This window comes from Panthera pardus, unplaced genomic scaffold (genome assembly GCF_024362965.1).
Source record: "Panthera pardus isolate Hobbes unplaced genomic scaffold, ASM2436296v1 HiC_scaffold_16, whole genome shotgun sequence".
NCBI lineage: Eukaryota > Metazoa > Chordata > Mammalia > Carnivora > Felidae > Panthera > Panthera pardus.
In genome coordinates, this window is record NW_026526721.1 from 119413979 (window position 1) to 119441436 (window position 27458).

The window sequence follows — 27458 nt, forward strand, 5'->3', positions numbered from 1 at the left end:
ACTGCAATATTATATTATATTTATCTGAACCAAATAATTTATTTTCCCCCGGATTAACTTGGATCTCCTATACAGAAAAGCTATTTGAACAAGCCCTTTCTTTGTAGCTAAACCATGAGTGTAGCCCATCTGGTAGTTTATCTTTGTCTACATGTCACCATAACAGTTTTATCCATCCTTGACTAGCTCTTTCCTTCATTTTTTCTTCCCTAAGCATGTGTTTTCTGACTATACCTTCTAGAGAATATTTATGAATTCATCACGGCATGGGGATGGTGAGAAGATTTGTATAAAGTAGTTTCTATGTGGAAGCTAAGAATTAATGATATACATTTCAAAATGTAAATTTGGAAAAATTTCCTGTTGACCTTCAATTGTATTATGCTCCTTCCTCAAAATCCAGAATTTTTTCTCCTTAGGGGCACAGAATCTGGCCCTCTCCTTGGAAATTAGAAAATCAAGGCAATAAACTTGAAATTATTACATAAATACATTTCAAATTGTGGGGAAATGGCAGATCAAAAGTACTGCTATCAAATTTTATTCAAAGGTACAACTTGTAAAAATGCTCTGGAACCCATAAGGAGCTCTACGGGCTTGTTATGATAATTATTTGTCTTTATTATAATTCTGTGCAACTTCCACTGACATTAATATTGGATATGAAATCTCAAAAAATAGAAAGGAAAATCTCTGTCTCCTAATCCATGGAATCCCCCTGAAATGAGGAGCAATCCCACATGATTATCCCAGAGCAGAGTTCATCCAGTTCACTTAACAAAGGCCCCACATTTGAATATTGATAGAGGAATGTATTTGCATTTGCTTAGTTCTTTTTCATTAAGGTTAATATAACAAACAGACCCTTCTTGCTTCACTGTCTGGATTTCACAGATTTCTGGCCTGAGCCTTTTGTTTTCTCCCAGAGGTCTAAATAAGCAAAAAACAAAGAACACCTTCACAATTTTCCTATTGCTTCCTCTCTGGGGTGGTGCTAAGGGTGAGGGCATCACTTAAAAGGTAAGGACTCACTCCCTTCTATGCTCAGTCACTTCCCAACCTCTGGTTTATTCCTTTGTCTAAGGAGGAAAAAGAAAGATATCTAATGTCCCAGTCGCTTTTACCTTTTCCCAGAAATAGAAGATAATAAAGGAACCAGAAATTGCACATATTATCAAGCACTCTGCTTCTTAGAAGTATCAAGGGCAAATAAAAGTTAGGATTCAATGCTCTTGAATCTCTGGTTTCCATTTACAACCGTGAAACATGAGGCTCAGAGTTGATAAGTGTATTGTTATTAAATGGTAAACGGTAGAGAGTCAGAACTCAAATCTTGGTTTTCAGTTTCTGTATCCTCTGTGTGTTCCAACATGCACACCACTTCCCCTGTAAGACAAGGAACTCAGAAGAAAAGAAATACTGCTAGTGATAAAGAAAATACCATCAAATTCCAGATTCTACTTCTAATGACTGGTCACATCCATTGTCCTTGGGTGTGAGTTGATCTCTGCTTCAGAGTAATCTAGGTAAATTAATGCTACCTGCTGTCCTCTGCCCATCTGGACCCTCCCAGAGGCTTGCCCTCAGTGCTGCCTCATCAGATACCTTTCCTGTTCCAGGGTGACTGCAAAGGCTGGCCTTCCCTGGGCACATTTATCTTCAACCCCCAGTGAACAAGCAGAGCACAGAGTAGACTAACTCATTTATTTCTACTCATTTATTGATGGCCTTTCATAACCGAGTTATTAAGTCATCAATAACTTCAGAAAAATAAATGAATGGATCCAGAACTGGGCCAACAGATATTTAAGATACCCACTGAAAATTTTATCTATGATCAGCAGAAAAGTCAATGCTGGGTCATCAGTGGCATTTCCCTCACCTGGGAAAATATGGTCTATGTTTTATTCTAATTAGAACCCAGTCAATTTCTTTATAAACTAGTAAAATAAATAACATCTCCAATCTCTCAAGTAAAATAAAGTTGAAAAAAATTTACATTTGTTAACATTTTCCAAAGTGCTACCTAATATGTGCTGCTCTTATCAACTGTCAAAAAAATATCTCTGAAAGTCTTGCCAGAAATAGAGTATAAGATATTTCACTAGTGCTTGTGAGTTCTAGTATATTCCCCTCAGGAAATAAAATAAAAAGGATAGGGAAGGAGGAAAGAAAGCCAGAAAAGGTTTTTCTAAGACCTTGAAAAACCCTTGAAACCAGTATCTAGGAGTCTAGGGAAATTCCTAACAATGATGTTAAATTTCTATAGGGACACTTTCAAAGCCTTCAGCACTTTACCCAGCTGATGGGAGCCATGCATTTTCATTATGTTTGGGGATGTAGGTAGCAGCTCTGTCTTAACTTACATGATCACCCCAGAATCCTGACCTCATCGCCCTATTCAAATATTCTTTTTTTTTTAATGTTTATTTATTTTTGAGAGACAGAGGGACAGAGTGCAAGCCGGAAGGGGCAGAGAGAGAGGGAGACACAGAATCTGAAGCAGGCTCTAGGCTCTGAGCTGTCAGCACGGAACCTGATGCAGGACTCGAACCTACAAATTGTGAAATCATGACCTGAGCCAAAGTCAGATGCTTAACTGACTGAGCCACCCAGGTGCCCCCCCTATTCAAATATTCTTTTGCCCTAGTTTACTCCCCACTTATAACTTGGGGCCTCACCTGGATGAGAGGAATCTTGGCTGTTGAGAGGTCCCAAATGTGTTTGGAAGCCTCTCTGTGCCTCAGTTGCCTCAGTTTCCTCATCAGTAGAATAGGAATGATAGTAGAACATACTTCAGCTGCTATAATAATTAAAAGAGTTAATCTATGAAGAGCACTTAGAATACTGTCTGGCATATGGTAAGTTTTCAAGAAGTATCAGCTGTGATTGTTGTTGTTGTCATTTATATATAAATATAATATTTTCCATATGATTAGGACCTTGGAGACCAGCCAATCCAATTTCTTCAATTAGTTTTTCAGGCTAGGAAGCTGCAGCCCAATAACTTATTTAATGTTTGTACTTTCTAAAAGCTTAAAGACTAAGTGAGATACTGGCAAAAAGAACATCACCTTTGGAGTCCAGCAGTCCTACAATCAAATTCCAGATCTGTTGCTTGCGCTTGCTGTGTGACTTTGGGCTCATCTCTTCCCTTCTCTGGGCTTCTCTAGGTCCTCACCTATACAATAGGTGTAAACACAACTACCCTGATAGATAGAGTGTTTTGAAAGCTGAAAACTAATGACTAAAAAAAAAGTTAATGACTGAATAATGGGACTAGCATGCTGCCAAGGAATTAATGAGCATTCAGTGTCATTGTTGCAAACGTCATTCAGTGGGACTGCTGCAGAGAGGGTGCTAGAGGCTGGGAGAGCTCACCACCACACAGACCACCTATACTTAAAAACGAACAGTCAAACCCAAACTGTGATTTGCTTACACTAATTTCTATCAGTTTTCTTCAATGACTATCTTGTCATCAGTAGATGTTAGAGCTAACAAAAATTACCTGTGCCTGCTGATGGATAAGATTTTGTAAGTCCTTTATTGTTCTTAAAGAAAAGGAAAATGGAGAGATAGATAGACAACTCTCTACTGTTGGCCCCCAATTTTTCTAACTAATTTGCTTTAGGGTGAGTAGTTTTACTCTGCCAGCTGAACTCCAAAAGCTGTGCCTGTTGGAGAAATGGTGACTCAGAAACAGTTTGCAGATGTTACAAAATAATAAAGAAAACACTATGTGCAGCTGTGATTTTGCAAATCTGACACCTTTGTTGAGATAGAAACGGCTATAGAAAGACTCAGGGGAAGGACAGAAATTAAATTGACATTGGTTTCCTTTTGAGGGGGATATGATGAATAAAGTCTAACTCTAGATAACAAGGCATGGAACTCAGGTTTATAAGAAAACAGATTTTTTTAAACCTAATGTCCCTGAAAAGGTCATAGATGTTTCACCGTGGGGCTTGGGAATGATGAATGGGTTCTACGGTTCCAAGTTTGAGAAACACTTCCCTCTTGAAGATTTTACAATGCTCATTTATAAATGAAAGCCTCTGAGAAGTCCGTATATAAGAGACCTTTCCAACACTATCAGACCTGTCTTGTCCTAAACAATTAACACAAAATTTCCATCAGCACCATGTAGGACAGTGGCATTCTAGGGAACACCATTCAAGAATTTATACAAGGTTTGCTGCCAGATTGGGTTTTAATTTTATTGTGAGTCTCTGCTTCAACCATTTTAGACAAAAGATATGAACTAGAAATGGACCACATTTTGCTTTCTTGTATTCCCATTTTATTTGTGGGGGTGGAACTATAGCATCTGCTGCTACACATGTTTCAGAGAGCAGAACACAGCTCTTTATCATTCACTATCAGTGGAACTGTCTGGGAATGGGGAAAAAAGTAAATAAAATAAATGAAAGCAAATCTACTTGGGTTCATCTATGGGCTGACTTTGGAACAGCCCGTGGGTTGCAATTGTCTTCCACACATCATCATTTCTTGAGAATATTCACATCGTTACTGGACTGTGAACAAATGTTACAATTTGGGGATTAAAACTGTGGGTCCGAACAAAGCAATGGAACAAAGCAATAAAGTCCATGTCAAGATATATAAATGCTTTTATTGATGGAGAAAGTTACAACAGATTGAAGCCTAGAAATAAATCTCTTTTCTTAATATGCAAAATCGGATACACAAAAGCAGTAAAAATGCCACTGAATCTCCTTCCTACCACACTGCAATATTCATTATCATCTGTCTCTAAGGTTCACATTTTTTACCTTCTTTCCTTTTTCTCACACTTCATCCTCTAGTCTCACATAAACACCCATCAAATGCTTTCTCTTCTTTTTTTCTTTTTTGTTGTTTAGTTTTTATTTCATAATCATAAACTTACCTCTGCATTTGAGCTAGACTTGGAGGAGAGTAAGGAAAGTATGGAACTCATGAACTTCAGTGAGAGCACAAAGATTATAGGATATTTTGAGCAAATGGGGGTAAAGGGGGGCCCTCCTGAGCCTCAGAAGGAATAGTCCGGTAGTTAAGATAAAACACAAGTCAAATTTATTTGTCCATAGTCAGCAATGGTGATCTTGCTGGTCTTGCCGTTCCTGAACCCAAAGCAATCCATACTTCCACAATATTCATGCCTTCTTTCACTTTGCCAAAGACCACATGCCGAACATCCAACCACTCAGTCTTGGCAGTGCAGATGAAAAACTGGGAACTGTTTGTGTTGGGTCCAGCATTTGACATGGACAAAATGCCAGGACCCATGTGCTTCAGGATGAAATTCTCATCATCAAATTTCTCCCCATAGATGGATTTGCCATTATGGATTATGAAGTCAGGTCACCTGGCACATAAATCCTGAAAGAATCCTGTAGAAGCAGGAACATTTATAACCAAATCCTTTCTCCCCAATCCCTTTCTCCCCAGAGCATGAAAGTTTTCTACTGTCTTTGGAACTCTGTCTGTAAACAACTAGAAGGAGATGCTAATGTCGACGGCAATGTCGAAGAACTTGGTGGGGTTGACCATGGCTGTCTGAAAGGCCAAATGCTTTCCCTTTTTAATTCCTTATCTTCTTCCCTCCCACTTTGACCATTTTGAAAAAAAAAAAAAAATAGACAAGCACATTCGATTATTACAGGCTTTCTATAAGGAATATGTACTTCAAAACTCTTAAAATCAAAATAGAAAGATATCAAAAATTAACCATAGCATTTGGTAATGATCAAAAAGAAAATGAATGAAAACTAGCTTAACAATTATTAGATTGTTATCATCCCTTTAGACTTGACCTTTTGGTAAGTCATAAATAAATACCATCCAAATTTGACAGAAGTAAACTGGAAAAATCACACAACAGCAATCTGACAGAAATATCACTTTTATTGATGTCAAAAAAGTGGCATTTCTTAGATGTTTGATAAAGTAGGGATTACGAGGAAAAGTAAATGTTGAATTATGCCACAAGAGTGTCATCCACATGGCAAGATCTATGAGCTCATTTGCTTGGCAGCTGTTTCACCATTTAGATAAAAACGCCTACAGCCCAGGGGCCCCTGGGTGGCTCAGTTGGTTGAGTATATGACTTCAGCTCAGGTCATGATCTCACGTTCCTGTGTTCAAGCCCTGCATCAGAATCTGTGTTGACAGCTCAGATCGTGGAGCTTGCTTTTGATTCTGTGTCTCACTCTCTCTCTGCCCCTCCCCTGCTTGTGCTCTCTCAAAAAATAAAATTAAAAATATTTTTAAAAAATGCTCACAACCCAGAAAAAAATTTTAATGTGGTTAAATTTGTTTGACATGTATTTTTATAGTGAAAATATATGAATATATTCTATATTAATGTTGATCGTATATGTCAATATTTTATATTGATTATTTATCCTATACCTTTTTCTATTGTCTTTCTCCAGGAAGCAAATAACTTGGATAAAAACACAACCAAAACAGAGAGTGCTTGGCTCTTCAGAATGTGGTACAGCTTTGACCACAAGTATCCTTTGATAATGATGATCTCCCAGATCCTGCTGCCTGCCAGACATTAACTTCAAGCACTTAGTCGTTGAGATATATGTTCCTGCTCTTCAAGAAACACAGAAAGGTAAAGTGAATTCACGACCAAATTTATCTAAAAGTGAAAAGCTGAATTAGTCTATACTTAAGTGTTACAAAGAGCTGAAGTGAAATCTCTCAGAGTCAAACGAATTTAGTGTATTCGTGGCAACCTAATATTTCCCTAAATGCCAGATGATAAAATCGTATAGTCCTGAGGACTGATCTGTTGAACTAATTTTACTTTCTTCCCTTTGCAAAGATCTTACTTCTTGTCAGTTGGCCAGAGTAACAACAAAAATCCTTCACCCTTCTCCCAGAAACCCATTTGTGTGCTCTTGTTTCATGAGGCAAAAACATGGGGTGGGGCAGGGGGCAAAGAGAACGAGTGGTCTGAGAGGAAGAATGAGTCTGATCACCACATTATAAAATAATGGAAAAGTTTGTTTTCCAGGCAGATTTGAGTAAGCTTTTCTTCATGAAGGCCAATTTTAACGTTCTACCAATCAGTGTAAACATAGTGGCTCCAATACACCTTGCCTTGTGACTGACAGGGCTGAGAAGTGAGGCCTGAAGGGCTTTGCCATTGTGAATTGCAGTAAGTGGTCCATCTCTAATCCCAAGCAAAAGCACCACGGAAGAAAGGAAAGAACTGCGCTGAAAATTGAATGTGTTGGGTCTTTGTAGTTAGTTTTCCACAGTCACAAATCCTTCTCCTTTCAGGGAGAAAATGTCAGTCACTGGGTGATTTTAAAGCGCCTAAGCAATGATTAAAACCACAACAGATCAGTGGGAGAGGAGGAAGAATTAAGAACAGCCAAAAGAAATTCAAAGAGTAAGGTGCAGAAGAGGTAAAATGGAAATGGGAGAGGAGGCAAAAGAAATACAGGAAATTCACAGCAGGGAGGGAAGGAAGGCAAATTGGAGGAATGACTATGTAAGAAAAAAAATTATGTAAGAATGAAGAGAAGCCAATTGAAGATTGCAGATATAAGCAAAAGTAAAACAGGTGAGATTTTAAAAAGCAATTCTGCAAAAGTAGAACATTCCAAGAATTACAAAATGGACATGTGCAAAGTAGAGGTTTTTTGAGCCTACAGTTTTGTTTTCCCACAGCCCTTCTCTCTCGGGACAGATACCTTGCCTTGATCAATCTTGAGCCTTTATGGACAGTGTAGGTTTCCACCACTTTAAAAGCACTCGTCTTGGCCATTAACTTCCTCTTGGAGGTTCTGGAATCTCATTAACTACGTAAAGCCTTCCTGGTCTCTCTCAGGCAAGCTGGTTCTTAGCAAGTTATGCGGGTTTATGTTCCAGGTTGATTTCTCATCTGGAAATACAGTTTTCCCCTGCCATTGTTTACAGTATCTGATAACCAAATTTTTAGGAAGTTATAAAAATTTGACTAAAGAATACACAAAAGGCTGCTTGATTATGAAACGTATAAAGTAAGAAAATGTCTTTTTGGGTTCCTGGACCCAATTTTCAAGTCATGCCTCTGACTCACTGGCTACAGATTGGAGGTTCCCATGACCTCCTCCTTGGGTTCAACTAATTTGCTGGAGTGGCTCATGGAACTTAGAGAAACATTTTACTAGCTAGTAAGTATCACCAGTTTATTATAAAAGGATAAGAGATGCAGGGGGCAAGGTATGTGGGAAAGGTTACCTAGCTTTCATGCCCTCTCAAAGTGCACCACTTTCCCCAAATCCCCACATGTTCACCAACCCAGAAGCTCTCTGAACCCTGTCCTTTGGGTGTTTATGGAGGCTTCATTATATAGGCATGACTGATCAAATCACTGGCCATTGGTGATTGAACTCCATCTCTAGCCCCTCTCCCCGCCCCCCAGAGGTGAAGGAGAGGGAAACTGAAATATCCAGCCCTCAGATCACAGATTGGTTCTCCTGGCAAGCAGCCCCCATCCTTATGTGGGGTCCAAGTGCCACCTCATTAACATAACAAAGGATACCATTGTTGCTGTAATCACTTAGGAAATTCTTAAAGGCCAAATATATATATGTCTTATTATAAATTCTTATATGAATTTGTCTTATATATATGAAATTCTTCGTATATATAAGACATATATATGTCTTATATATAAATTCTTAAAGGCTATATATATATATATGTCTTATTATAAATCATAATAACACAAAATGACAAATCGGAAATGAGATATAAGATGTTTTTGTTCAAATTCTGACAGTGCTGTGAGGAATGCTTTATAATGAAGAAAAGGAGTAAAGTGGGAAAAATAACTTGGAGACCAGAAATGAAAGCAGAGACTCACCCAAAATTTTAGCTTAGAGCGGTGACACTAAATTCAGATGACGTCACAGTTTTTATCTCACTTTTCACCAGGGGTTTATTTCCATATGATTGCGGACAGACTTGCAAAAACTGAAAGCAGATTTACCCTGTCAGTAGCATCTCTTCTCATGGTAATATGTCCTCCTGTGCATTCATTCTACAAATTGCAGTGCTACCACCACTGCACAAATGTATTTTCACTTAGACAACAAAGTTTTTATATCCTAGTTATGCTCTGAATTCATACCCAGAGAGTAGCAAACCAACCAGTTTCCACCTCGTGACCTCTTGAGACATCTGTATTTCCGAAACAAATCATCCACCTGGCATTTATGTTTTTTCTGCTTTTCACCTAGAACACAGGTGATGTGCCCTTTAAATCTCATAGGTAGGCTGTGCCAGCCACCATCAGTGTAGGGATGATCCCCCACCCCAGGGTCAAGTGGCCTGGCCTAGGCCAAAAAGAAATTGTTGACAGGCTGAAAGAAACTGACTATGCAGTTTAGAGTTGCTCGAGTTTCATTTCAGTAAAATTGCATCATGCAAATTAGGCATCATAAAGAATTACTGATAAAAGGAAAAGAAGAATAAATAAGCCTTCATATGCACCTGTATCAGGACTCTCCAGAGAGACAGAAACAGAACCGATAGGAGTATACACACATGTGCGCGCACACACACACATGCATAGATATATATGTACATACACATACATATAAATATATACAAACATATACATACACACATACACATACACACACACACACACACACACACACACACACACACACATACATAGATTTATGTCAAGGAATTGGCTACTGTGAATGTGGGGGATGCAAGTCTAAAATTTGTAGGGCAGGCTCTCAGTCTGGAAACTCTCCGGTGGGAGCTAATGGTGCGGTCTTGAGGCAGAATTCTTTGTTCCTTAAGGAAGCCTCAGTTTTGCTCTTATGGTCATCCAACTGTCTACATGAGGCTCACTCACATTACTGAGGATTATCTCCTTAAAGTCAACTGATCGGTGACTGAGATAGTGACCCATATCCACTGAATAATTGGGTAGTAGAAAAACCAATTTTGGGGTAGTAAATAAAACCAAGCATCACAGTACTCAATTCACATTCAATTTATACCCATAATTCAGACCCTAGAAAGACCCTCTTAATGTACTATTGGTATCAGTAAAACAAGCCCCAGTTGCTCATAGTTTTGTTTTCTTTTTTTACTTTTTCATAGCATAATTCATACACATATACATTTCCATAACATTTTCCAAAAAAAACTACAGGGGAATAAAAATAATAAAAATTAACATTGAGTGAGGACAAATAATGGCCAAACATTGTGTTGGGTGCCTTACATTTATAATACCATTCCACCTCCACAGCTCTGTAGGAGGTTGGAAGGGTCTAGAGAGTATGGTGCAAACCAAATGGATTGCTGATTGTGTTGGCCTTCACTGAAACAACCTGGGCTCCTTTGTTCAAGAGCGTTATTGGAAGCCTATGGTGCCAAAATTGATGGGTAATTAAGATTTCTTTGTGATTCAAGGTGGGCAGCAATTCTGAATCACGCAGTGCAAAGGAGAATTTGAGAAGGGGGAGATGAAAAAGGAAAGGATGTTACTGACCACAGATGATTTGCCAGTGTGTACATTATTTCATTTAATCCTCCTAACCACCCATTTCATTTTATTTCATTCTTACAACCACCCTTTTGGAAGTGGAAGAAACAAAGTCTCAGAGAACTTAAAAAAACTTTGTTAAGCTTCCATAGGTAGTGTTGGTTCCATGATTCAAGCCCAGATCTCTCACCATCAGGTCCATCAATATACTTATGTGAACTTTCTCATTGACAACTCTGTATCCATTAGATCCCTCACTTTACATGTAAAACCCCATCTAAATATGTTCATTAAGTCACTATTAAAGTGATGAATACATGATGTAGTACAGAGCTCACATCTCAAATACCTGTTGAAGATACATGCAATGATAAAGTTAGGAACCTTGATTGGTCACCCTAAGAACAGCACCATAAAGGAGTCCCCCGGTTTCTGGGTCAGGTCTTCAACTTTTCAGGGGCAGAACGTTAAATATGCCAAAAACTCCAAGAATGGTTTAGGTTCATAGAAATGGATGCACCTTAGCCAAGTTCAAAGGAGGTACAAGAGCCAGACACCAAATTGCTAAGTCATGATCTGTATCCTCATGGGGAGAAATGTCCTTTCCCAGCTGTGGAAAGGTTCAAGTCACAATCTGGTTTCTAGTGGCCCTCTGGACCCACCTCTTACTCTTGCTCCCTGGCTCACTATGCTCCAGCCACTCTGGCCTTCCTGAGATGCATCGAGCACATTCCTGCTCCCAGGCCTTTGCACTGACTCTTCCCTCAGACATTCATATGCTTCCCTCCTTCACTCTTTCATTCAAATTGTCAGTGAGACTTTCTGGCTCCATATTTAAATTAGCAATCCCAACAGGAGCACTCCGTCATCCCTTATTTGTTTCATTTTTCACCGTAACACTTATCACCATCTGACACAGTATGTATTTTATTCATTTGTTTCAATAGTCTCCTCCAACCAGGTTATGTGCTTTCTTGAAACAGGTATTTGGGTCTGTTCTTACTCACTAGTGTGTTCTCAGGGCATAAAACAGTGCCTACCACATAGTGGACACTCAGTAAATATTTATGGAATGAATGAATAAATGAATGAATGAATAAAGCAAACAAGCAAGCAGTATTTTCTATTCAGGGCATCTTCATTCTAGACAGACATTGATGTAGCAGGAAAATCCAAATAATTATTATTTTTTTAATATTTATTTTTGAGAGAGAGACAGAGAGACAGAGTGTGAGTGGGGGACGAGTAGAGAGAAAGGGAGACACAGAATCCAAAGCAGGCTCCAGGCTCCAAGCTGTCAGCACAGAGCCCGACATGGGGCTCAAACCCATGGACCACAAGATCATGACCTGGGCCAAAGTCAGACACTTAACCAACTGAGCCACCCAGGCGCCCCCAAATAGTTATTTGTAGGTTGCTGAGTTTGAAACCAGGGCAAGGCAGAATAGATAATTTTGGGTTTTCACCCAGACTTCCATTTGGTATCCAAACAACATCTACACCCCCAAGACTCAGTGTCCCTCTCCCCAAGCAGGGACAGCCACCACAGCAGACATGGATCTTTGTTTCCTCACTGACCTCCTTCCTATCGTTGGTTCATCCTTCCTTAGGCTTAATTAGTACACCTCATCTGCTACACGCAAGCCTGGATCAAGCTTAGAACCCACTCTCTGTCTGGGTAACTTTGAATACATCTTATCTCACCTATTGTGTGTGGATTTTAGTATTAGATTACAGAGCTCAAAATTTTAGAGCCATCTATCATCCTCACTAACGATCTCTTATAACAAGGAGGTTAGAAACAGAAAGTAATACCCCCTTATTCATATCTTTAAGGCATCGGGTAAAATGATTTGCTCAGATCCACAGTGTTACAGCCGGAGTGGGAATCTTAGGTTGCCTTATTCATAGGTGACTAATGATCCTGTTCAACTGTCTGTTTCCTACAGTCTCTTTCCATTCTATCATCTATCATGTCTCTCCTTAAGAGATATGTGTATTTTAGTGCTTAAGCATGTGTATATATTAGTTTTACAATTGTGAATGACACAGGATAAGAATGACCTTTTCCAAAGTAAAAAGGGCAGCCAAAATCATTTTTAGCACTTCCTGTATATCGACATCAGCTGAAAATAAGGAGTTATTATGTGGTTGCCAACCTTTTACATAAATGTAAGAAAGTGCAAAGATAACAATGGATTGGCAAGTTGACACAGTAACAGAATGACAGAAAACAACATGGATGGAGACTTCCTTCCCATCACTGGTTTGGAATGAAGAGTGCACTGAGGTATTACCAACAAAATGAAAGGCCCACGGCAGACGTGTGGAAGCTGCAGCTCTTGAGTTTCCCATTAAAGAGTCTGGCAAGAGAAGTGGCAGATACCAGACCCCCTCCTCTACTGAAGTGTGACAGGCTGGGGCTGCATTCCAGGAAAGTAAAGGCAAACCTCAGGATCATCCAAAATGACACTTGGAACCAAGTATTTAATGGATTTAAATGTAATTGCATTATAGTCTTAACAAAAAAAAGGAGGGAGAAAAAAAACCCTTCCCCTCCTAAAACCTGACAGGATTCATTATATCCCACACAGTCGTACTTATTTTAAATCGTAGGTATGAATATTGTGAGCAGCAATTTCCATTTTAAATGATGATCACTGCATTGCAGTTTTACTTATTCTGACTAGCAGAAGCATCCATGAATTATTTATTGGGGTAGTACTGTGGCCTTGTGAATGACTTGAGTTTACTTCACAAAAAATTCTCAGAGGAGCAAGGAATGTTAGCTCTATGATCCCCATTTTATAAATGAGGCAACAGAGCCCAAAGGAGAGAAAAAGCATATCCAAGGTTACTGACGGACTTGGAGCCAGCATTCATAATCAACAAAGAGCAGGCTGTGTCCACCTAAGGAATCCAAGGGTCCTGGCTCTGGTGGTCCATCCACTGAGTTTTGGTAGCGTAAATATATGTGTGACATTATTGTTTGCAAGTGTGTCTGGCATACAGTTGGCAGTTGTATATGATAGCCTCTTTGGTGGCTCATCAAAAGCTTCACTAGTTTGCAGGCAGAGGATATAAGGAAGATATCTTTCATTCAATTTTATTTAGTGCCTACTATGTGCCAGGCAATATGCTAGGTTCTGAGGACCCTTTCAAATGGCAGGTGGTCCTTAGCATAGGAAAGAGAGACCCTGGCATCTCCAGAGTTTAATGGAGGAGTGGGGAAGGAGAGACCTCTCTGGAAAAGCCATAAATTAAAATTATTTATAACCTTAACTTTGCAAAATGGAAACAGGTGACTCCGTAAGTGGTTTCAGAAAGTGGATTTTGAAATATTGGAAATAGAGTAATCAGCTTTGTAAAGACTGTCTCTGCATATGGTACACGGGACATTGTAACTGTTTGCCCCTGAGAAGCTGGATGTAGGGAGGAGCTAAGCTTGCACCAGGCAGCAGGGCAGCTACCACTCTTATCCAGGTGGGTAATTCATTGGGTATTCAGCTTGACTTTGGTCAACCTTGTCCTCATAGGTGCTGGTGTAGAAAGATCTTATAGATAGCCCTTGATATAGCACCTAAGTGAAATGAAATTAAAATTTACTAAAAAATAGATAAAAAAATAAATAAATAAAAAACCACTAGGTTACTGGGCCCTTGTGTTCCCACAACTTGTTGGTAAGAACCAATGTAGGGGAATGTTAATGGTACCTGGATGGAAACACAGACTGTCTTTTGTCCAGGTCCTGACTTAGGGCTTCCATGATTTCTTATTCCATATAATGGGTATTCTCATTACTGTCCTCTATTTTGGCTAAATCTATGAGAAAAGTTGGTGAGTTATTAGTTTTGATTTTGGTTTTTTTTCTTTACTACTGGAAACTTTTTCATTTACCTCTCAGAGCCAAAACATGATTAAGACAGTTAAGTGGGTGCAGGTTTCTCAAGATTCTATAGCCTAAATACGTTGCAGTATTCCATAGTTGGACTAAAAACTCTTCTGGAGGCCTGAGAAGTGACTACAAGTATGACTTTGTGAATTGTTGGCTGAAAATGTTGGATCTCCCACCGTGAATGTGAAAAGTTATAGGTCCTGAGATGATAACTGAGCTTTCTACAATAATCTTAGGACTCTACAAGAATTTTGACATCCTTGATTTTTTTTTGCCTTCTATAAAAATTTTAAGAATATTCTATTAAATGAAAATGCTTTCCCATTTCATCTTTAAGCAAATGATATGAAAATCTGGATTTATGCATATAAAAAATCAGACTCCTCTTCTCGAATGAATTCATAAAGTAAATTCCTTTAAATCCCATTAAAAACAAATCTATTGAACACTTTCTCATTGCAAAGTACCCTATTAGATTCTCCTCATTTCGCTGTTTATTCACTTACTTGTTACATGTTTACCAAGAGCCTACCATGACTCAGGCACTATCCTGGCACTAGGAACACAGCCACTGACAAATTCTCACAAAGTTTACATTCTACTCTGGCTCTGTTTTTAAATTTCTGATTTACAGATGTCTTTGCAGGAACATGACTGTGGTATAAAGAAAGATACACTTAGACATTCCACTCTTGGTTTTTATCAAATTGAGGAAAGTCTGGCTCACAGATCAGGATATATTGATTTGCTGTTGTAACCTGTCTGCTTACTAGCTGTGTAAATTTGGGAAAGACTGGGCACCATCTCCGTGCCCAGTCTCTAAATTGCAAAATGGAAATACTGGAAGTTCCCACCTCCAAGGATTGTTTTGGGAATTAAATGAGTTAACACAAAGCACTTAGATAAGTACTTAATAATGTTAGCTTCATTATATTATCATGACTACCTGTTGATGGCTACATCCCTTAAATGGAGACGTCATGTAATTGCTTCATATTCACCATCATTTATTATCTCTGAGTGACCAAAGTATCCATTATTTTGTATGCTTGCAAGTTTCAGTTGCAACAGCCATATTTTACTACCATAGGAAAGTCTTCAGTTGCCACATAAACGAAAGCTTCCACTTACACTATAAATCATATAAAATTCTTCTTATTTGATCTTGAGTCAATGGATATAGTGGTGTTAGGCAGTTTCCTTGTGTCCTCTGTTCTGCACATGCAATTGCTTCATTTATGATTTTTCTAAGTTATAGTCCATCGTCCCATAGTTATTTTTCTGGAAATTACAACATAGATAACAATTTTGACTTGATAGAGAAGGGCAGCAATTTTGCTGTTCCACAATGAAAGCAATACAAGCCTTTGATGATAATTATTCCTCTTGTACCTTCTCATGATAAAATCTTTCAATTGCACCTTTCAGGTGGTGTTTTGTCATTAGCTATAAGATGTTATATTTGAAGATTTCTGGGTCAGCATTGAATCATTTTATTTGGAAAAAAAAGAAGAAGGAAAAATGTTGAGACTGACAAAAGTATATGTATTACCTTAATGTTGCCAGATTTGAATTTAGGTTTAATATTTCTTCCCTATGGGAAAGAGTATTTTGCTTAAATTTTCTTCAACTGTTACTTGCTCACTCCTTCTCAACTGTAGGAGCCAACGCATTTACAGGCTGCCAACACATTCATGAGCTACCAGAAACACATTATTAGCATGAGCCATTGCCACCAGCCTCACATATTCTCACCTGACAGGGAGACAGAGACCGGGTCTGTTCTGGGGACCACACTATTCAGCCCTTGTCTGCGTGTGAAGTTGTGATAGACACAACACAACGCATGTGGGCAGACATGGCTCTGCCTAATTAAAGTTCACTTCCCCAGGTAGATGATGATGACAGATTCTCGACGTACGTCAAATCAACTCATAAATAAAAGTGGGCAAAGAGATCAGTGTTCTGGTGGTTAGAGGATGAAGAGATTGTTGGAGAAACAAATACTGTTCTTTTAATCATGTGGCAAAGAGTCTGTGGGGAATTGGGATTTCCTAACATGAAATGAAACAATGGGAAGGGAGGAAGAGCATACTGGGCAAAGGGAATGCTGTGGAGAACTCGTGTAGGTGTGGCATGCGTAGCCGAAAGGAGCCTGAATGGATCTGCCTGCAAGGCACAGAATTGGAAGAAAGACGAGAAAGGAGGTAGTCTCCAGAGAACAGTGCTTTCAGCCTTTGAAGTAGAGGATGACACTCTTATACCCTACACTTTGTGTTATCAGAATTCTCTCTTATTAGTATTAATTTTATATTTTTGTTTAACAAATCAGGTAGCTAAGGGTAGAGCAATGTATCATAGGCTGAAGGGCCTTGAAGTTTCCTTTCTGTCACAAATCTGATTCATCTGTGTGACAGTCATTGATAGGGTACCTACACATTTAATGCTTCCAGAATTAGATTTGGTTTTAATATTTATTCCTCCTGAAAAAAAAAAATAAGTATTTTGTTTAAATAATCTTCCATTGTCTTAACTGAATTTAGTTTTAATGCTTCTTCTCTAAGAACAAATGTAAGTACGTCTTCGAGCATCTTTTGAGGTCACGAAATAAGAAATGGTGAGATAGTAAGAAATACTGGTTGCCCTCAAGATACCAGCATCCTAATGAGGTGGAGACAGCAGCAATGAGTAAGAACTATATTAAAGTTATGAGCAAAGTGTTGTGGAAGCCAGCGGCTGGTATAGCCAACTAACCAGCTGTGGAGAATCAGGGAAGCCACACAGAGTAACTTTTGAACTGGGTGGGGGAAAAAAGTAAGACTGTAAGAAGCTGGGCTGAGGGTGTGAGGCACTTCCTGGCAATGGAAGCAGCTCAGGCAAAGACACAAACAGGGTGTGAGGTGTTTGGAAAATGGTGAGAGTTTCAGTGTGACTGGATCAATGGGAAGCAAAACTGGAGAGTTACCGTGTGGACACATGGGGCAGAACCACCTGTGTGATGGTCAAGAAAATGGATTTTATCCTAATGAGTGCAGGAAACCAATGCAGCACCTTAAGCACGGAGTCACACAGTCCAATCTATTATAATAAAGAGAACTCGTGGCCATCTGGAAAGTGGTGCAATGGGGAGAGCAGAAAAATTAAAATGATTCTGGATAGTTGCTAATGAAAACACCCACCAGTTTCCTATGTGGGTAAAAATGAGGACAGGAATGTTTTCATTCTTCTTTGAAAGATGCTTTGGAACACTGAGGATGTGTTTCAAAATACAAATGTATTTAAAGATAAACATTATTTCAGTAAGAGATTGGTGTTTAAGTTTCACTAACGAAAATGATCCAGTGGTATAATTGTTAGAGTCTACCAAAATATTTTCTGGTTTACTTTTTAAATTATTAACAAGCTATTGATTTGTATGTAAGGGGAAATAATAGACTGATTTCCTCTAACAAAGGCAAAAAAAAAAAATCAAACAGGATTTAAATATGAGAGAGAGAAGTAGAGCAGGCAAAAGAAAAGTCACTTGGGAACACAAATTTTGATTTTCATACTTGGGGTACAATGCTGAGTAGCTGGCAGCCAGCAAAAAAGTCGATCAGGGGATTCTGCCCTTGAGCAGCCAAGTGGCTCATCAGAGGAAGCCATTTCAGTTGTTTGTTTATTCTCCAGAAGACCCAAGGGGCTTAACTTGAATGCTTACAGAACAGACAGTCTCTGCATTCTGCATTATGTCCATCAGCGTATTCTTTGTCAGCACCTCCAGCCCTATGTAGGCCAGGTCCACACGGTTTCCTTATTCAAATTGTCCACTGGTCATCAAAAAGGTAAATTAAAGAAGCCAAGGCAATCCAGTTTTAGATAAAAGTGCAAAGCAAAAAACAAAAAAACAAAAAACATTTCCATTGTGGTAAGTGCAAGAAGTCTTGATTGGGCCTGCTTTGCCATCTGAAGACTGCCTCGCTACGCACTACCTCACCTTGTCCTCCACCAGTAGCAATCTTGCCATCTTGTCTTTCTTGAAGATGCGCCTTTGCTGGCTACTGTTAAGGTGACCAACTTTTTTTCTGGTTTCCTGTTTTGGCACTGAAAGTCCTGCTTCCTGAGAAGCCCCTCCGTCCTAGGCACAATGGGACAGTTGGTCATCTCAGTACTTTCCCCCGGGGATTGTAAGAATTAACTCCACGCTGCAATGGTAATAAGATATGTGAATGCTGCACCTTAAAGAGGTTCCTGGAAGCATCTTGCATTTTCTATCAAGTTCTTTGGGCAATTTTTTTATCGTGGCGAAATACACATTACATAAAATGTGCCATTTTAACCATTTTTATTTATTTCTCTTTCTTATTGAAGTTTAACTAACATACAGTGTTATATTAGTTTCAGGTGTATTATATAATGATTCAACAATTTGATATATTACTCAGTGCTCATCAAGATAAGTGTACTCTTGATCCCATTTATCTATTTCACCTATCCTCCCACCCACCTCCCCTCTGGCAACCACCAGTTTGTTAGTTTGTTCTATGTATTTAAGAGTCTGGTTTTTTTGTCTCTAAATGTTTCCTAATTTAAAAAGCCAACTCAGTCTTTCATCTCAGCTTCTCATATTTCAGTTACCAATCCATGGTCAGAAATGGGAGAATTTCTGACAGAAGTTTTTTGGGACAGCTACTTGCCAGTGGTAGCCAATGCTATGGGCTTTTAAATGTAGGAGAAGCAGCAGGGGAGAGCTAACCTTTTTCCAAAGGAAACAGACACATCCTCAAACGATTACTTTTTATATTTCTTGAAACCATTTCCTTGGAATTTCTTGAAATCCACCAGTGTGTTGGGTTTCACTGACCTGTTCACTGTAAACATGGCCAGAGCTTATTTCCAGCTTGTATGTATGTACAGGCTCCTAAGCAAGTCTACCTCTAATCATTTATTATGTGGTTAATACAAGGAACAGGAAAGAGGGTAACTGCTTCTCCTTTCCTCACTGCTCTTTCCCAGAAAGCAAGCACCCCTCTCCCCACATCCTGCACTGGTGCCTAGTGCTGGGATTGCAGGTGTGCTTCACGTGGACACAGACCATGCTTGGAGCTCCCAAAAGCAGCGTGCCAGTGTCTGTCAGGAGGAGTGGCTGCCCCAGGCTAGCTGCATGCACTGAAAACTCCAGGTGCCAAAAGGAAGAGGGGACCCCAGTTCAGAAGCAGGTGCCCCACATTGAAACAGCTTCAGCAGCACAAGCTCAGAAGCCTAGGTTTTAGCTTAACCAATTATTTTATCATTTTTTTTTTAATTATTAGATTGAAGTCTTCAGGCCTTCTCTGAACTAAAATGTTTAGAATATGAACATTATGATAATTGGTAATTGTACAAGCACTTTGCAAACATCAAGTGCTTCATAAAGTTGAAATGATACTAAATTCAATGACAGGTTTATAGGCCTGAAGGCCCTCAGACCCACTATGCAGATATAAACAATTTTATTACATTTTTATTATTTTTAAATTCTAGCTAACTTCCTATGATATTCAAGATTATGACGAGCACATAAGTCTCCTCTCAGTCTGCAGATATGTCTTATTAAGAAATCTTCCTCCCCAACTCTCTGGCACCCACAAATCCCTTGAAGATGACGCACTGTGTAATCAATGTACCCCATGCCTCCATTAATTAGCCCATTAAGAATCTCTATCCTTTAAATTCCTAGAAGCAAACTCAACCATGAAGACGTAGAAAAATTTGAACAAAACAGTTATTAGTAACAAAATTGAATCAGTAATCAAAAAACTCCCAACAAACAAAAGTCCAGGACCAGACGGCTTCACAGGTGAATTCTACCAATTATTTAAAGAAGAATTAATACCTATTCTTCTCAAACTATTCCAATAAATACAAGAAGAAGGAAAACTTCTCAAATTCATTCTATGAGGTCAGCAATACCCTGATACCAGAAACAGAAAAAGACATTACAAAAAAAAGAAAACTACAGGACAATATCCTTGATGAATATAGATGCAAAATCCTCACTAAATATTAGCAATCAAATCCAACAATATATTAAAAGAATCATTTGCCATGATCAAGAGGGATTTATTCTAGGGATGTAATGGTAGTTCAATATTTACAAATCAATCAGTGTGATACATCACATTAAAAAGAGGAAGGATAGGGCGCCTGGGTGGCTCAGTCGGTTAAGCGTCTGACTTCGGCTCAGGTCACGATCTCGCGGTCCGTGAGTTCGAGCCCCGGGTCGGGCTCTGTGCTGACTGCTCAGAGCCTGGAGCCTGTTTTTCAGATTCTGTGTCTCTCTCTCTCTCTGACCCTCCCCCATTCATGCTCTGTCTCTCTCTGTCTCAAAAATAAACGTTAAAAAAAATTTTTTTAAATAAAAAAAAAGAAGAAAGATAAAAACCATATGACCATCTCAGTAGATGCAGAAAAAACATTTGACAAAATACAACATGATAAAAACTCTCAACAAAGTGCATTTAGAAGAAACAAATAACATAATAAAGGCCATGTATGAAAACCTCACAGCTAACATCATACTCAATAGTGAAAAACTGAAAGCATTCCCTATAAGGTCAGGAACAAGACAAGGATGTCCACTCTCACCCCTTTTATTCAACAAAGTACTGGAATTCCTAGCCCTATATAGCCATAATACAAGAAATGGAAACAAAAGGCATCCAAATTGGTAAGAAATAAGTAAAACTGTCATTATTTGCAGATGACATGATACTGTATAGAGAATACTCTGAAGACTCCAACAAAAAACTATCAGAACTAATGAAGAATTCAGTAAAGTTGCAGGATACCAAATTAATATACAGAAATCTGTTGTGTTTATACACACTAATAATAAATAGTAGAAGGAAAAATTAAGAAAATAATTCCATTTACAATTGCACCAAAAAGAGTAATACATCTAGAAATAAATTTAATCAAGGAGGTGAATTACCTGTACTCTGAAAACTTTAAGACACTAATGATAGAAATTGAAGATGACACAAACAAATGGAAAGGTACACCATGCTCATGGACCAGAGGAATTAATATTGTTTAAATGTCCATATTACCCAAAGCAATCTATAGATTCAATGCAATCCCTATGAAAATACCAATAGCATTTTTCACAGAACTAGAACAAACAATCCTAAAATTTGTATGGAACCACAAAAGACCTCAAATAACCAAAGCAATCTTGAGAAAGAAGAACAAAGCTGGAGGTATCATAATTTGGGATTATAAGATGTTCTACAAAGCTGTAGTAATAAACAATAGTATGGTACTGGCACAAAACGAGACACATAGATCAATGGAAAAGGATAGAGAGTCCAGAAACAACCCCATGCCTGTATTGTCAATGAATCGATAACACCAGGGGTAAGAATATACAATGGGGAAAAGATTGCTTCTTCAATAAATGATGTTGGGAAAACATGACAGCTCCATGCAAAAGAATGAAACGAGACCACTTTTTTACACCATATACAAAAATAAACTCAAAATGAATTAAAGCCCTAAATGTGAAACCTGAAACCATAAAATTCCTAACAGAAAACATAGGCAGTAATCTCTTGGATATTGGCCTTAGCAACATATTTATGGATACGTCTCCTCAGGCAAAGGAAACAAAAGCAAAAATAAACTATTGGGACTATATCAAAATGAAAAGCTTTTGCACAACAAAGGAAACTATCAACAAAACAAAAAAGCAACTTACGGAATGGAAGAAAATATTTGCAAATAATATATCCAATAAGGGGTTAATATTCAAAATATATAAAGAGCTTGTACAACTCAACACCAAAAAAAAAATCTAATTAAAAAATGAGCAGAGGACCTGAATAGACATTTTTCCAAAGAACACATGTAGATTGCCAACAGACACATGAAAAGATGCTCAACATCACTAATCACCAGGGAAATGTAAATCAAAACCACAATGAGATATCACCTCATATCTGTCAGAATGTCTAGAATCAAAAAGACAAGAAATAACAAGTGTTGGTGAGGATGTGGAAGAAGGGGAATCCTCATGTACTGTTGGAGGGAACATATATTAGTACAACCTCTGTGGAAAACAATATAGAGGTCCCTCAAAAAATTGAAAATAGAAATACTGGGGCACCTTGGTGGCTCGGTCAATTAAGCAACCAACTCTTGATCTTGGCTCAGGTCATGGTCTCACGGTTCATGAGATTGAGCCCCGCATCGGGCTCTGTGCTGACAGCATGGAGCATGCTTGGGATTCTCTCTCTCCTCTGTCTGCATCCATCTCTCTCTCTCTCTCTCTCTCTCTCTCTCTCTCTCTCTCAAAATAAATAAATTAATAAACTTTTTTAAAAAGGAAATAGAAATACCATATGATCCATTAATTCCACTACTGGGTAATTACCTTCAGAAAGTGAAAACACTAATTTGGAAAGATATATGCACCCCAATGTTTACTGCATCATTATCTCCAATAGCCAAGATATGGAAGCAATCCAAGTGTCCATCAATAGATAAGTGGATAAGGAAGATGTGGTGTATATATATACAGTGGAATATTACTCAGCCATAAAAAAGAATGAAATTTTGCCATTTGTGATGACATGGATAGACCTAAAGGGTATTATATGATAAGTGAAATAAGTCAGAGAAAGACAAATGCTACAGGATTTCACTTAAATGTGGAATCTAGAAAACAAAGCAAATGAGCAAACAAAAAACCCACTCTTAAATACAGAGAAAAAAAAAATTGTGGTTGCCAGAGGGAAGGTGGGTGATGAGATGGGTAAAATAGGTAAAGGGTATTAAGAGGTACAAACTAACGGAGATGAAAAGTACAGCACAGGGAATATAGTCAATACTATTGTAGTAATGTTGTATGGTGACTACATTTATTGTAGTGAGCATTGAGTAATAAATAGAAATGTTGAATCACTACACTATATGCCCGAAATTTATATAAAATTGTATGTCAACTACAATTTAAGAAAAGAATCCCTAATCTTGCAAACCTCACTTACATGTGAAACCTAAAAAGTTCAAGCTCATGAAAGTAGAAAGTATAATGGTGGTTACCAGGGGCTGAGATTTAGGGAAAATAGGAAGATGTTGGTCAAAGGTTATTAAGTTTCACTTATGCAGGATGAGTCAGTTATGAAAATCTAATGTGCAGCATGGTGACTATAGTTAATAATACTAAATCATATACTTAAAATGTTCTAATAAGATAGTTGGCCTTATATATTCTCACCACACACACACACACACACACACACACACACACACACACACAAATAGTAACTATCTAAGGTGATGGATTTGTTACCTAGCTTGATGTGGTAATCATTTCATAATGTATTGATACATCTAAACATCATTTTGTACATCTTAAATGTATACAATTTTTATTTGTCAACTGTACCTCAGTAAAGCTGGGGGGGGGGGGTGGAAATAATCCCTATCCTTGACCTTCCAGCAAGTAGAAGCTGGTGCTCTTCCTTCCTGACTTGGCCATTGTGAGAGCTCTTTGTGTTCCTGTTAGGAATTACTGATTAAATCCCTGATGAACATAGCTCTCTTGCTTGCTCAGTCTCTTGCAAATCTTTGAAAATGCTGTCTAGACCATTTGGAAGAAACAGATTAGATTTAAACCAGAGTTTCCCAAACTGCTGATCAGAACTCACTAATGGTTCTCAAAATCAATTTGGCAGGTTCCTAACCAGCACTTTTAATAAACGAAAGCACAGTAGAGAAAATCTGAGGGTGTATTGCAAAATTAGAAGTTAATACTATTTCATGAAATTTGTTTCATAGGTGTGTATGTGTGTGTGTGTGTGTGTGTGTGCGCATGCTCACACACGCATGACGTACGCACTGCTTTGTGATATATAATGTGTTTCTTAACTGGAGTCATGATCAAAAAGTTTTACTACTTGATCTAAGCTGACCTCAGGCCCTTATCCAGGAACTCCCAGGCCTCCTCACCTACTTGCTTTAAGTGCCAGGCAAGGTTGGAGGAGCTGTGAAGAGCTCAGAGGAGAGAGAGCCATAACTCTCCTGGATTATTTTGGAAGAGTTCATGGAGTCAGTGGGTCTGAGCTGGACTTTGAGGAAATGGTAGAATTGACAAGTAGCAGTTGGAGGGAAGCAAAGGAAAGGCCAGATGCAGGAGAGAGAAAAGCATCACAGAACTATAAAATAGAGCAAATTTGAAGATCTGGCCCCTAGACCTGCTTTGGACCCTCAGCTATGGAACCTCAGGTTCTAGACCTGCTCAGAACCAACATTTTCTAATCTGTGAAATGAGTATAATTGTATCTACCCCACTCAGCAACCATAATTTTTAAATGGAAAAAGGTTAAGTGAAACCATTTTGAAAACTATGAAGTATCAAACAAACACTAGCTAATGCTTATAAGTTTTTTAAGCAAAGCAAAGGTGAGAATGTGGGGAAGTATTATGTATGCTTGGGATAAAGTGAGGATGACAGCGTGGTACACTTAGCGTTGGGTATTAGAGAAGGGACTAAAAAGCCGTGTTTATGGAACTCCGTAAAGATTTTGAGTATCAGATGAAGGTGTCTGGATTTGATTCCGTAGATAAGGGGGAATCTGATGATTTGTAGACATAAGAGTGACACAGAGTCTTGTTTTAGAAAGACTGATCTAACAGCATTGATTAGGGAGAAGTCACAAAGGCCTAAGTGATGGTTGTTGTGATAAGACTAGAGAGGAAAGAGATAGATTCTAGAAAATTCTAGCCCCAAATTCACAGAACCCAATGCTGTGTTACTAAGGGTATCGAGGCTGCAGAGAGAAGGGCCAGGGAGGTGTAGTTACAAGGAGGTGGGGGGCTCTGAGTGGCTGGGGCGGGGGGAGTAGTCCAGCCCTCCTCACTGTACATTTGCTTCTGCCAGTCACAGAAAGAGTGAAGGCAGGCAGATTGCTCCAATGGAGAAGACAAGCAGTTCGTTCGCCCCAGGTGGAAACTTATTTATATGAGCCTGCTCTGTCTTCTTGCTGAGCCTATTCTTTGGGATAAACAAGCCACTCACCCAGCCTTGCCTCATAAATGGAGTTCTCTAGACCTCTGAGTGAACTCATTTTTTCTTCTGAGCTACTCCCCCTTAGTGAGATGCTCTGCCATTAATATCCTACTCAAAAAGAGGCAGAATGCTTATTTTAGTATTTCATAAAAATTCAGTCACATCAACCTGTCTTCTGTTTGTAGACTTTGCTTAAATTAACCTTCAGGTTAACTTATGTTATGAATACATCACTGATACTACATCCAACCAAGTGAAGTTCAAACTTATTGGTCTGGAGCAGCATGGAGTCAAATAAGTAGGTTTAAATCTTTGCCAATTACTAGCTGTGTGATACTGAGGAAGTTATTGAACTCTCTGAACTTTGATTTCCTAATCTTTAAAATGGGGATGATGATCATGATAATACCTATCTTTCAGGATTGTTGTAAGATTCGTGACGTCAGACTTAGTAATTATACCTAATACAGAGCTTAGAAAAAAAATAGGCCCTCAATAAAGGGCTGCTATCATTATTATTACTTAATGGCATCAATTAATGTGTTCCACCCTCCTTCATGATCACACACTCTGGCTTTTCCCTAGTTCCAGGGGATGAGGCTTGCCCAGGTTCTGCCCAAGGAGAGGAGCTTCCAGGGCTGACCTTGAAACGCCTGCCTCTGTAGGAGCAAAAAGGCTCTCACAGCTCCTCTCTTCTCAAGTAAACACCTTTAAGCCCACCTACAGGCTTTTCAGGCAAAACAACTTTGTTCCAGCTCAACGGTGGTTGGTCTGAATATGCCACGTGTCCCTCACTGGGAGTAAACACATGGAGGTAGGACTACTGCATGTGTTTTCACCCTGGTCTCCCAGTAGCCAGGAGCAAGGCATTCAGAGCAGGGGAAGATGGAGTCCCCTGGCTGCAGTCAGCTGAGACCTGGGGCAGCTGGCTTCCTCCTGCCCCATGGTCAAGAGGATGGTTGGAGATCCCATCTGGCCATGAAATTGCCTGTTTTTCCATCGTAAAATATGATGGCAAGCATTACACTCAAGCATCACTTTCAGTGAATAGAGTATTCCTTGTGAGAAAAGTCAGGTATTCTCTAGCTAAGCCAGAAACCATATTCAGTGAGCATGCCGTCAGGCCCCAGGGGTCACAAAGTAGCAAGATTATGAGTCAGAAGTCCTGGTTTTGGACTCTGGTTTTGCTGGGGTTTTTTAAACAAACCACACCAAGACTCAGTTTCCCCATCTGTACAGTACATGGAATGTACTTCCTATGCTTTAACAATGAGAAAAACTCCCCTAATACATAGCAGTCTGCACACAAGTTCAGGAATCCCTGAGGCCTTGACCACTCATAATTCCCACAGAGTATCCTCCACGTTTTTTAATGGGCTTGGAAATTAGAGCTCGCTTTTCAGTCTTGTATGTCTATTTATGCTTTCAACCATATTGCACAATGCAAGTGCTTAAAACAATCCTTCATTGAGAATTTGGCCTAACAAAAGCCACTTTTATGAAAAAGAGTGTATATTCTTTCGTGGTATTGTGTGAAGAAAGGAAAGAGATGCCTGGCTCTCTGTTGCACACTTGGAATCTGTTTTCCAGAAATAGGGCATACTCGTCATGTTTTTTTTCTTACAAACTCAACAGAATGTAATAGCCCATTTTGATGGCATATGGTTAATAAAGGTACTTTCTTAGACTCTGAGGAAGTAAATAATAGACATATTAACTTCCTATGATTCAATCACAGGAAGCATACATGAAAATGGAAGAGATAAATGGAATAAAATCCAATATGCCACCGCCAATAGCTGCTTACCCTCTCATCTAGCTTCCAGAATGGCCTGATTTTACCTCATTTCTGACAGAAACAAAGAAAGCAATCTTACATTGCTCCTGACAAGCCATGAACGCATCTTTTTTAAATGGCTCCTTAAATTGTCACTTTACAAATATTTTTTTCTAACTAGATATTCTTCATCATGCTGGTTTTGGAGTAATCCTTTCAATTAGAAATAGCT

General features: G+C 38.8%; 1 protein-coding gene across 8 annotated transcripts in view; it reads left to right on the top strand.

Annotated features, from left to right (window-relative positions):
* SLC9A9 (solute carrier family 9 member A9) overlaps nt 1-27458 on the top strand; it is a 701238-nt gene that overhangs the window by 591909 nt on the left and 81871 nt on the right. For all 8 annotated transcript variants that reach the window (XM_053903745.1, XM_053903747.1, XM_053903744.1 and 5 more), the window contains one exon: nt 6445-6520. In XM_053903745.1, the coding sequence (XP_053759720.1) occupies nt 6445-6520 (76 nt within the window). The remainder of the gene's footprint in view (nt 1-6444; nt 6521-27458) is intronic.